The following is a 13,062-nucleotide window of genomic DNA, read 5'->3' on the forward strand; positions in this document are numbered from 1 at the left end:
GATTTGAAAGTTCATCTGTTTCCCCTGACAGCTCGAGAAATATTCTCATTCTCCAATCATATGAGTTGAAGCCCCTCTATCAATGTACCAGTGCTCGGCTGATACAAAACTTGATAGGCAAGCAAACTCCTCTTCCAACCTGGAAGCTAATTCGGAAATATTTTGATCCCTACTGTTCTCCATGCCCTTTTTCTTTGCTTCCATCTTGCCTGAACCTTGATCTAATACCATGTGAAAATTTGTTGCAATAATTGATTTATTTCTCCTACTTATTTATGATAAGTTATTTACCAATACTTAATGTAAATACCATAAATGCAGTTGCAGACTTCACAAACTAGAACTGAAAATTAAACGGCAAGAGAAACATTAGGATATGAACAATCACATTGACATACTTGTTTTTGGACAATCGTCCCCGGAAAAACCCAATGTGGGAAAATCGGTGCAGCAGATCTGAGGATTCTTATTATTGGCAGTAAATATCTGAATACAATCTAGGATGCTCATCTAGCAATCCTTTACAGAGAAAATACTGGTGGAAAATCTGAGTGAGTTTTACCTCACTTCACCCAGCAGAATTTCGGTTGATCCGGCACAAGACTGGCTAACCTCGACTATTTTTGCGTTGGCTCTGCGTCAGCCCTGTGTCACCTTCTCTGCCCTCTACGTCAGCTCTCTCGGCAGTTCTCAACAATTTTTGTTGTTTCGGCAATTCTGGATTCTGCGTGACAGGCAACTTTTCTGCGTTAGCTCTCTCGGCTACTGCGCTGCCTCTACGTCAGCTCTCCCGATTGTTCCGGCAATTCCAGCAGTTTCGGCTGTTCCGGCAGTTCGGGATTTTGCGTGACAGGCAACTTTTTTGCGTCAGCTCTCTCGGCTACTACGCTGCCTCTCTGCAAGTTCTCTCCGCCTCTCTGTTCTGTATTTTCCGGAAAGTCCTCCTCCCGGATTCTCTTTGCCCCTCCGCTGCAAGAACTCCCCAATCGATTTTCCTCCTGAGAACTTCTCACCTCAGAAAATCGATTTCCTCAATCTCTTTGTGTGTTTTCAAATGGACCCCAAGCCTCCATTTTATACTTTTCCTGTTGAGTCTTGAACAAACGATATTAAGTCTCTAAGCTAAGATTAAAACATGACTTGATCCGCCTTCTAGATCATTCTCACCCATATTTTGATTAGTACCCATTAATATTTTAATTTTCCTAAGTTTAGACTTAGGAACCCCATTAAAAATATTAATTATTTTAATTAAATACAATCCTGGTGGAATTTCACCAAACGGTTTTTGGGTTCTTTAGAACTCATGTGCCTTAGCCTCTCCACCAATTTTCAAAGCTAGAGCACTTTCGATGCTACCAAAAACTAACATTCTTCACATGGGGGAGTGTTACTACTCAAACTCTAAAGGAAATGCTGTAACCTCAATAGGAGAGCTTAGAGGTAACTACTAGGAAAGCTACCCACTATCACCTCAATGGCCTTGCATCACTTGAAACTTAGGGGATGAAGTCTCCTAGTCTAGTGTGGTGTCCCTAAAGTAAAATCTGACCAAACGCATAGTAGAAGTGTGTGTGAACTAGCTTGGGTTGATTTGTGAATATGATTAATCAACCAATCAAAATTTCCGTAAGGAATGAGAGTTGGATATGCAAAAATGTTTTATGATTGACGGAAATATGACACAAGTAGACCAATTGAAAGGCGAATTACATCAACCGTGTAACATGTGCTAGAGTGCTAGAAATGGTTTGATAAACTCACAATGATAAAGTAAAAAAATGAATCACCACATTGAATGCTCAATTATTCCAAATTTTAAATAGCATTCTGAACCATTGGAAACTAGGAAATGTCATCGCCATAAAACTACAATGTGAATTTTAGATGTGCTGATTACATAAAAATGCCCTACATGTGAAATGCATGCTAGCGTCATGATTCATAACATATCAATATAAATGATATCCTGTCCTAAAATGTATAAATCAAAAAGATCCAAAATATGAACAAAGTTACAAGAGTTAATGCTTTAAATTCCCAAATTCATATTTCTGTGTAATTTAATATGATTGGACAGATTTGGATCATCGCCATTTACCATAAGTTTCACCACAAGAAAAAATGTGTGTAGTTATACATCAAATCCAAAAAGAGATTTTCATTCAACACTTAACCATGTCATGAGGTGATGATTGAGGTTGCCCTTCATATACTTAAACCTTTCCAATATGATTCATGACATGCATGCATGTTATATCTATATATATATATATGTGATTTAGAGTATAACACAAATTGTGTCACTTACAGAATTCCCAAATTCATATTTGTGTAATTTAATATGATTGGGCAGATTTGGATCCTCGCCATTTACCATAAGTTTCACCACAAGAAAAAATGTGTAGTTATACATCAAATCCAAAAAGAGATTTTCATTCAACACTTAACCATGTCGTGAGGTGATGATTGAGGTTGCCCTTCTTATACTTAAACCTTTCCAATATGATTCATGACATGCATGCATGTTATATCTATATATATATATATATATATGTATGATTTAGAGTATAACACAAATTTTGTCGCTTACAGAATTGATGCAGTGCTAAGGATAAACCAAAATATGGTCATTTCATTCATTCGTGCAAACTTAATATTCCGTTACCAGAATTATCAATGTGAAACATATGAGATGAACAATATAATTTAAGTGTTTCATAACTATCATCAAGCAACTAATATTAATGTCCGTGAGATATCACTTATCAAAGAAAAACCCTTTTAAACTCTGTTTATGAAAGTTGAAACCCTTATATGACGCAGATATTATTTTGGTGTTAAAGCATGATAGCAACTGAGACAAGAGTAAACAAAATTATTGTCAGATGTTGAATTTTCTACAAAGATGTATAGTAGAAAATTATTTTTTGATAATTATGATAATTACTTTTAATGATCTTTAATTAATTTTTCTTATCTTACTGATATCATTTAGCAATTATACATATAATTCTCAATGGTAAAGTAGTGAAAACAGTAAAAACAATAAAGATTATAGAAAGACAGCCATGCACAATGGAGAACAACAATTCCCTGGGAAACCAAACTCAGGAGAAAACATAGCAACTCTTCTAGGAGAAATTCTTCTTCAACAAGGTTTACAATAAATTGTCTAGAAATCTGTGCCAAAAACCAAGTCCAAACTTCAGTCACCTCATCCTTTTTCTGCTTCCATGAGTGTCTTCTATAGAAAAGATGATTGTGAGTGAGTGATCAAATGAAGTGTCACAACATGTATATATATACAAGTCATATAGGTGTATTTACCCTTAAGGGACACACCCTTTCATGGTGGGGCTAACTTGTCCCTTTTGAACCTACATAAAACTCAAATAAAATTTATTTTATTTTAATTTCCATATTTTTCCAGGCAAATTTAGGAGCCCTCTTGGCATGCAAGAATACCTCCTCATGCTACACAAAAATCAACAGATTTACGAGCAAGAGCTGTACAAAAACAAGTTTATTCTGCTGTCTTTAAATAAAACGTTAACCACAGAAAAATTCCAGCCGTTAACATGTCAATCTTTAGGCTCTAAAAGCAGGTCGTTGATGGTTTATTTGCATTGGTTTAATATGTTTGGTGTATTAGAGCATAACACAAGTGAAACATCCCAAAGATTCAGTGCCAAATTTACTAAACCAACTCATTAAAACCCCCAGTGCATTGATATATCAGCCGTAAAACGTGAATCGTTTGTCCATTTAAGCAAATTGTTTGGGTTTTCAATACATCGTTTAGATTTATGTGATGGATTATAACTCAAATATAGTAAAAAATCAACTAAACACGTGCCCAAACATGAGTGTGATCAGTCATTGAGCCTTGAATTATCAATACACTCCAGTATTTATAGAACCATGAAAGAAACTTTTAAAACCTCAAAATTGTTTGGTTAAATAAAGCATCATTCAGTGTACTTGACAATGTACTGATTAGATCCATAAATATTTGAAATTTACCGATTTGATCTAGGAAAATTATGTTAAAACATTTAGTGAAATGATTTACAAAATGAACTTTTAAGTCTAAATAATTCTAAACTTCAGGCACAAAGACTTGAGTATACAATCTAAATCTAGAAAATAAACCAATTAAACCCTGGGTTACAATTTAAATAAAAGAAAAATGAAAAAATTTAAATGATGAGGAAAAAATGAAGAACACCAGTGCTTGACTTCTACTTAGAGTTGTGGAGTCACACTTCGCCACTCTTGAGGCTCTGTCCTTGTATCGGAGCTTGAGATTATAGGTAACCATTAAGTGGGTCTAATAACTTCCCCTAGATTTACTAAGTAATTACCTCACAAGCTCCTCTAGCTGTAGCAAGATACTCCTCATATGGCATTTTGCTAGCTCTTTTATCAAAAAAAAAAAAACTTAATTACATGAAACACTCTTGATAGGACTAGACAAGAAGACTTGAGTATACAATCTAAATCTAGAAAATAAACCAATTAAACCCTGGGTTACAATTTAAATAAAAGAAAAATGAAAAAATTTAAATGATGAGGAAAAAATGAAGAACACCCGTGCTTGACTTCTACTTAGAGTTGTGGAGTCACACTTCGCCACTCTTGAGGCTCTGTCCTTGTATCGGACCTTGAGATTATAGGTAACCATTAAATGGGTCTAATAACTTCCGCTAGATTTACTAAGTAATTACCTCACAAGCTCCTCTAGCTGTAGCAAGATACTCCTCATACGGCATTTTGCTAGCTCTTTTTTAAAAAAAAAAAAACTTAATTACATGAAACACTCTTGATAGGACTAGACAAGAAAAGCATTCAAGAAATATCAAAGCAAGCAACAACTTTGGGCACGACGGATGTATTTTCGATGTATTTTCAATTTCGAAAATTTCCTCTTTTCCATATGCTTTTACATTTTTTCATAATTTAATGTTTTCCAAAAATATATATTTGTTGTGATTCCCAACCTGCCATTTCCCGCAAAGTTGGACAAAGCTTAGGGCACATATACCAATGTTCAGGAAACCCATACCCACGTTCTGGAAACTTGTGCAATATGGTTAATCTACATTAGAATTGTCTCTGAGGGAACCTGATCAACTGAACGAGCCTACTTATGAATTTCTTGAATCATGGTTGATGCTTGGAACTATGTGAATAGGGAAAAACTATCTTGAAACAGAGGGAAATCTGATCTAATGAAGTTGACATGGAAATGATTTATCTTATTGGTTAAATACTTATTCCTGTCTTTAAGTATCTTTTGTATTGGACGTCTCAGGTTCACATTCTGACAGGTTACCCAGTGCTCATACTTGTTTTAATCATTTGTTGTTGCCTGAATATGAGAATAAAGAAAAGGTATTTGGCATCCTCTTTACATTAATTCTGTGAAAAAAGTTTATATCACATATCTTTTTGTCCTCTAAAGGGAATTTTGACCTGCATTCATGTCTTTGATTTTTTAAGCCTTGGACATATGGCTGAGAAATGTTCATGGATTTGTTTTGTTTTACAGCTGAAGGAACGGTTGTTGATAGCAATCAATAATTCACAAGGCTTTGGATTGATGTAAGGAAACTTAATTGTTTCAATGTTTGAGGTTTGTATAATAGAGTCAAGATGGCTCTTAAAATCATGTTGTAACAGAAAATAGTTGTACAATCTACACAAAAAATTTGCACTGTATTAGCTTCTTGCTCCAAGAACAGAGCTTGTATTAATATGAACTATATGGAATGTCTAACAACACTGATTTCAAGATCACTCTGCTAAGTTATACTGTCATGATATTAATTCTATTGTATAATTTTTATATAACATGGTTCAAAGGAACCAAATATGCGCCTTATCAACAGTAATAATTTTATACACATAATGATGTTAACTGGCAGAACTTTCGCTGACCGCCTTTTCGTGAGCATTCACCTAATGTGAACAAAATTGGATTTGGGCCAATTTAAAAGATTCATGTTATGGATTCTCATCTTCGAGCTGTAATGAATAGAACTATTTGGAAAGAAAAATAGATGATAAATATTTAGAATTAGTACTCTTTGACAAAGGGGCCAGGGAAGCACGATAAAATTTTAATGCAGAATGATTCCAATCCCTCAATTCTCAAAATTATGGTATGTTTATCAATTTAAGACGCTAATTCATTTCAATTGAATTATAAAATCATATATTTGCAAATTATGTCAGCCTGCCCTAATTTAAGGGAAGTGCTCAAGCTTGAAAATGCCACTTACAATAATGGCCCTAATTTAAGGGAAGTGCTCAAGCTTGAAAATGCCACTTACAATAATGGCGATCCAAACTGTATGTATACAACAATGTTCCACCTAGTTTATTGGGCATGGAGGAGCATATAGGTGGCAATGTGCACCTGATAATTGTGGAGAGATCTTCAAAATTTTAAGGGATGTTAAATAAGTCTAGTCCAAGATATGGACATGCCTCAAAGAGAGGAAAATCTACTATATAGAAATTTGAAAATATTGAAAAGATTAGAAATGGATTTATTAATGGTGATCTCCATTCAAAAGAATTGAAATGGTAGGTGAGACAAGAGGGTTGAAAACGAAGTTTTGAATGTGTTATGTTAAAATTTAATGTACTTTCTAATCCATGTTATTCCGTAAGCATTAGATGTTAATACATGCTAGCATTCAATGATGGTACAAATATTGTTATGTTAAGTGGGCTTTAATTATTAATTAGATAGTGACTGTTATGAATAATTATATAGGGAATAATGTAAAATAATATAAATGATAATAATCATAAATAATGATTAGTTAATTAGTAATTAGGTTGAAGAGACATGTCTAAATGAGACATGACTCTTCATGAAGAGACACCTACTTGGTATATAAGCAAACCTCTCATTCTCATTGTAGCAATCATTCATATTCATATATTTAATCTAATATTTATATCCTCAATTGATAACCTCATATTCCAAGTCTTTTGGAGTAATTAATCTGTAGAAGGAACTTTGTTCGCTTCAGTTGGTATCAGAGTTGTTTGATCCTCTGGCCGCTTAACCGCTACACACAGAGCCACGCTCTCCAATCCAAGCCCTTGGCCATCAAGGTTTCATCAACATTGTTGCCGTCAAAAAAGTTGGAGTTTCTCCATATCACCAACCAGGCCTTTGACTATTAAAAAAAAAAAACCTAACAAATAGTAAAGAATAAATAAATATAAATATAAATATAAATAAAAAAAAGAGCAGCAGCTTACCTTGGCCACATCCTCCGCCAGCCAACACCATCTTTAAAAACACATTCATTGTTCTAGTTAGCATACTTCACATCGATTAGATGACCCACAATGATAATTACAACTTCCTGAGGATGTAGAAATTGATTGCGACTGTTAATGTGTATATAATTTTTTTTACTGATGATGAGTGGCATTTGTAAATTATAAAAAGGGTAATATAAATTCTAGGTATGTACGCTTGAGACGGCAAGAATTTTTGTTGAAATCCATGACGTTACATAACTGACATTTGCTAGTGTTGGATTAAATACATTACTAGCATAAAAGTGATATTTTTAACACTTCCATTGTCCCTCTATCCAACTCAACTATGATTGTGCACTTACAGCCACTGTCTAATGTACACTTTCGAAACTCCAAATTGCAACGACTATTCTCCTATGTGCATCACCGCCGAAGTTTTCCCTTCTGTTGGTTATAATGCTATATGTTGTCAGAATCCTCTCCCCCGTCGTTTTGGTGACCGTGGGTCAACAATCACGTTTGGCACTCAAACGGTGTGACTGTGGTGGAATAGTCTCGCCCTTTTGAATAATAATTTGATACATATTAAAGTTAATTAACTAATTTAATTAATATAATTAATTAATTTAATGTAATTAAATAAAAAATATTATTATTATTTAAAAAAATAAAATAATAAGTTTATATATATATATATATATATTAAAAAAAAAATATTAAAAAAAGGGGAGATAAAATAAGTGAAAAAAAATGAAGGGGTCTCTAAGTAATGAACAAAAACAATCATTCACAAGAGATATAGAACAATTAATGACAATACTTGAGCGACAACAAGCTGATTTTAATGAGGAGAGGAAAAAAATGGAATCCCTATTCCAAGTTGAACGTCCATCGTCACTCTGTTGGGTCCCTATAATACTAGTGATTACCCCATTACTATTGTAGTTATACCCCTTATTTATATTGTTGTGCCCCTATTACCCCATATTGTTATTTCTGTGCCCCATAGAATCCCTCTATTGTTATTTTTGTGGCTTTATATTATTATTGTTAGGTCGGCTGGATTATATTGTGACTCCTTAGACTCCTATATATAGAAAGGAGGTTTTGTCATTTGTATCATCCAAGAATTGTTCATTTATGTAATGTAAAGGAGGTTGCCCCCTCGAAGAGGCTGAATTCTAAGGCGTTGATCTATCTTTTCTATCTTTTCTTGAGCTGGTTTCATAACATTTGGTATCAGAGCTTTGGATTCTAGGGTTTCGCTGCTCCAAACAGGTCATCGTGGCATTTTCGCTATAACTTTTTTTCTGTGACGTTTCAGAAGTCGCAAAAAAAACCCATTTGAGAAGAAATCGCGCTGAACCTTGGGTCCGAATTTCAGAGCTTTTCGCGCGATATTTGCGGAGATATGATCTGAGGAAGTTGGTCTTTTTGCAGACTCCTGAATTACATTCAAAACAGGTGACCTGGGGAAAATCGTCATAACTCTCTCTGGGTATCGGATTGAAATTTCGTAAGAAGGTACAGAAAGAGGACGGACTGTAGTTTTTTGTGTGTGTGTTTTAGATTCAAAGGTTGAAACAGTGACTCGTGGCACGTCGTACAAGTTCGCTCTACTGAACCAGTCTAAAAGCAAGTCACTGTGGGAGATTTCACATAACTCTTCCTTGGAGAATCCAATTTGGCTCAGACTTGTGGCATTGGAAAGAGGACGCAGAAGGCTACTACAGGTAGCAATTTCAGAACTGGATGATCCGAAATTACAGAGATACATCAGATTCAATATCAGGCTTCTATAAAGTGAAAAAAGGTGTGTAGTTTTTTTTTAAATTTTTGTGTAAGCTTGGTTTAACGGAATTCAAAGGGCATAGTAAAGCATTATTATCGGTAACTGATGCCCCGAGGAAAGAAAATGCAAACACCTAGTAAGGAACCTGAAAGCTCTAGCATGACTCATGAAGAAGAGGAAGAAATGCTACATGATATATCAAAATTACAAGAACAAGTGCAACAAATGTCACGCTCACAAAAGCTAACAGAAGCTAAGATAAGTGGCGTGGAATCTAAGATAAATGGCGTGGAATCTAAGATAAAGGGCATGGAAGCTAAGATGGAGGATTCGATGGCAGATTTGAAGATAGATTTGAAGACAGACATGGAAGAATTGAAGAAGTTGCTACAAGAAAGGGTCACTAATGGTGAAAAGGTAGTAAAGGAAACTCATGATGAGAACAAAAGAAATGTTAATCATGATTCCATAGACGCTAATGTTGGATCGAAGAATCACCATATTCCAAAAATCGATATGAGGAAGTTTGATGGCAAGGATCCCGCCACATGGATATTACAGATGGAGCAATTCTTCGATCTCAATAATGTGCAAAACACACAAAAGGTACGTATGGCAACTGTATATTTGGAACCAAATCAGTTTGTATGGTATCAATGGCTTTGCTCTCGTAAACAATTTATCACTTGGGCAATTTTTACGGAAGAATTGATAGCACATTATGAGGATACAAAAAGCAACACTTTTTTTAGCCAATTGATAAGTCTCAAACAAAAGGGTTCAATAATGGAGCACATTGAGGAGTTCCAAAAATTGAACATAAGGGTAAAAGATATTCCAGAGGAGCATAGGATTGATGTGTTCATAGGGTCTTTAAAGGATAATATCCAACATGATGTTCGCCTTTGGGAACCTGATTCATTAGAGAAGGCATTCAGGTTAGCAAGAAAAATGGAAAGCAAAATTATGGCAACCAGGAAGCATACCACTCACAACTATAAAGACGGAAGTGTTGTTGCCCCTAGTCTTCCACAACCTATAAGGTTGACACCACAACAATTGGAAGAAAAAAGAGCAAAAGGGCTTTGTTACAGTTGTGATAGCAAATACACTAAAGGTCATAAGTGTGCTGAGAAGAAATTATTCTACATAGATTGTGAAGAGGAAGAAGAAAAGGAGCAAGAAAGGTCAAAAGAAGAGGATATACTCCAGGAACAAAGCCTAGATGAAGAACAAATAAATCCGACCATATCTTGTAATGCATTGGCGGGAATTACCACTCCTCAAACCATCAAGATAGAAGGACAAATCAAGAAGAAAAAGGTAATAGTGTTGATTGATTCAGGAAGCACCCACAATTTTATTCATTGTAGGGTAGCAAAAGAATTGAATTGCTTCCTATATCCAGCACCAGAGTGTCAAGTGATGATTGCAAATGGAGGAACAATAAATTGCTCTGGAAAGTGCCATAATATCAAGCTATCCATGGGAGAATATGTATTGACTAGCCCAATGCTTTCCATTCCAATGGGAGGTGCTGATGTTGTACTAGGAGTCCAATGGCTACAATCCTTGGGTACAATAGCTTTTAATTTTCAAGAACTTTTCATCAAATTTTCTACGGAAGGAAAGGAAGTTGAATTAAGGGGTATTGCAGGGAAACCAGGAAAGATAATCAGCTCTAATGGCATGACAAAGCTTCTAAAAAAGGAGCAAAGAGGTGTAATTGCACAATTATGTTCGCTAGATGTTTCCACATTGGAATCATCTATTTCTCCAGATCTCCAAAAAGTCCTGGACAATCATTCCAAGGTATTTGAGACTCCCAAAGGTCTCCCACCTATGCGTGATCATGATCATGCTATTCATCTGATTCCAGGAAGTGTTCCTCCAAACATCAGGCCGTACAGATATCCCTATGTCCAAAAAAGTGAAATTGAACGTATGGTTGCAGAAATGCTAGAGGCTGGTATAATTCAACCGAGTCAAAGTTCTTTCTCAGCTCCAGTAGTATTGGTGCACAAGAAGGATGGATCATGGCGCATGTGTCCGGATTATAGGGAGCTCAACAAGCTCACTATTAAAGATAAGTTCCCCATTCCTGTCATTGATGAATTACTGGATGAATTGCATGGATCAATTTACTTCACCAAGTTGGATCTTCGTTCGGGATATCATCAAATCAGAATGAAGATTGAAGACATTCCGAAAACGGCATTTAGAACTCATGAGGGTCATTATGAATTTTTGGTCATGCCTTTTGGCCTTACCAATGCACCTTCAACATTTCAAGGTTTGATGAATTCAATTTTCAAACCATTCCTTAGAAAATTTGTGTTAGTATTTTTTGATGATATACTAATCTACAGCAAGTCTTGGAAGGATCATGTTGAACATGTTGACAGGGTGCTACAACTATTGGAGGAGAAACAATTATATGCAAAAAGATCCAAATGTTTCTTTGGAGTCCAGGAGGTGGAATATTTGGGTCATATTGTATCTCATGAAGGAGTTAAGGTAGACCCTAGCAAAATTAAAGCCATTAAGGAATGGAAAATCCCCACATCCATAAAGCATCTGCGAGGATTTCTTGGGTTGACAGGGTATTATCGCAAGTTTGTTAAGAATTATGGGAGAATAGCAGCACCTCTAACAACATTATTGAAGAAAGATTCATTTTCATGGACTCCGGAAGCAACAAAGGCCTTTGAACATCTTAAAGAGGCAATGTGCCAAGCACCGGTCTTAGCTACACCGGACTTCACAAAAACCTTTATTGTGGAATGTGATGCTTCAGGAAATGGAATTGGTGTTGTTCTAATGCAAGATGAAAGACCCATTGCTTTTGAAAGTCGTCCAATCAAGGGAAAGTTTTTAAGCAAAGCTATTTATGAGAAGGAAATGTTGGCAATACTCCATGCACTTAAGAAATGGCGACCCTACCTAATGGGAAGACACTTCAAGGTAAAAACGGATCATGATAGCCTTAAATACTTTTTAGAACAAAGATTATCCTCTGAAGAGCAACAAAAGTGGGTCACAAAGATGTTGGGTTATGACTTTGAAATCATCTACAAAAAAGGGAAGCAAAATGTGGTGGCAGATGCACTCTCAAGAAAGGATGAGGATGTGGAAGCATTGTTGTGTGCCATTTCTATTATCCAACCAGATTGGATAAACGAAGCAAGGGAGGAATGGAAGAATGACGAAGAAGTGTGGGCACTTATTCGAAAGCTACAACAAGATTCCAGTACTTCTGATACATTTAGCTGGAAAAATGATTCGTTATGGTACAAAGATCGCTTATACCTCTGTAAGAATTCCCAGCTAAAACAAAAGATTCTTATGGAATTGCACACTTCTCCCTTAGGAGGGCACTCAGGATTTTTAAAAACTTACCACAGGGTTAAGAAGGAATTTTTTTGGGATGGCCTTAAATCAGATATTCAAAAGTTTGTGGCGGAATGTTTGGTTTGCCAACAAAATAAAGTTGAAACAATTAAGACACCGGGTCTATTACAACCTTTATCCATTCCAAGCCAACGTTGGGAGGAGGTTTCAATGGATTTTATCACAGGTTTACCCAAGTCTGAGGGAAAGAGTGTCATCATGGTGGTAGTTGACAGACTTACCAAGTATGCACACTTTTGTGCATTATCACATCCATTTAAAGCCAGTACAGTTTCTACTGCATTTATGGAAACAGTTCAAAAGCTACATGGAAACCCAAAGATTATTGTAAGTGACAGAGATCCCATTTTCACTGGAAATTTTTGGACAGAATTATTTTCTTGTCTTGGTACTCAGTTAGCTCATAGCTCATCTTATCATCCTCAATCTGATGGGCAAACTGAGATAGTAAACAAATGTTTGGAAGGATATCTTCGTTGCTTTGTATCTGATAAACAGACACAATGGGTCAAATGGTTGCCTCTGGCTGAATGGTGGTATAACACTTCCTTCCATACAGCAACAAAAAT

At 35.6% G+C, this 13,062-nt stretch overlaps 1 protein-coding gene across 1 annotated transcript in view; it reads left to right on the plus strand.

Moving 5' to 3' along the window:
• The window catches only part of LOC149255293 (uncharacterized), a 214,162-nt gene extending 208,140 nt beyond the window's left edge, over nucleotides 1-6,022 (plus strand). The window contains exons 11-12 of the mRNA XM_089460450.1: nucleotides 5,318-5,397; nucleotides 5,555-6,022. Of these exons, the coding sequence (XP_089316576.1) occupies nucleotides 5,318-5,397; nucleotides 5,555-5,611 (137 nt within the window). The 3' untranslated portion in view covers nucleotides 5,612-6,022. The remainder of the gene's footprint in view (nucleotides 1-5,317; nucleotides 5,398-5,554) is intronic.
• The last annotated feature ends 7,040 nt before the right edge of the window (nucleotides 6,023-13,062 follow it).

Source organism: Pinus tabuliformis, chromosome 7, assembly GCF_031772625.1.
Source record: "Pinus tabuliformis cultivar Carrire ecotype Pingquan chromosome 7, CPIR1, whole genome shotgun sequence".
NCBI lineage: Eukaryota > Viridiplantae > Streptophyta > Pinopsida > Pinales > Pinaceae > Pinus > Pinus tabuliformis.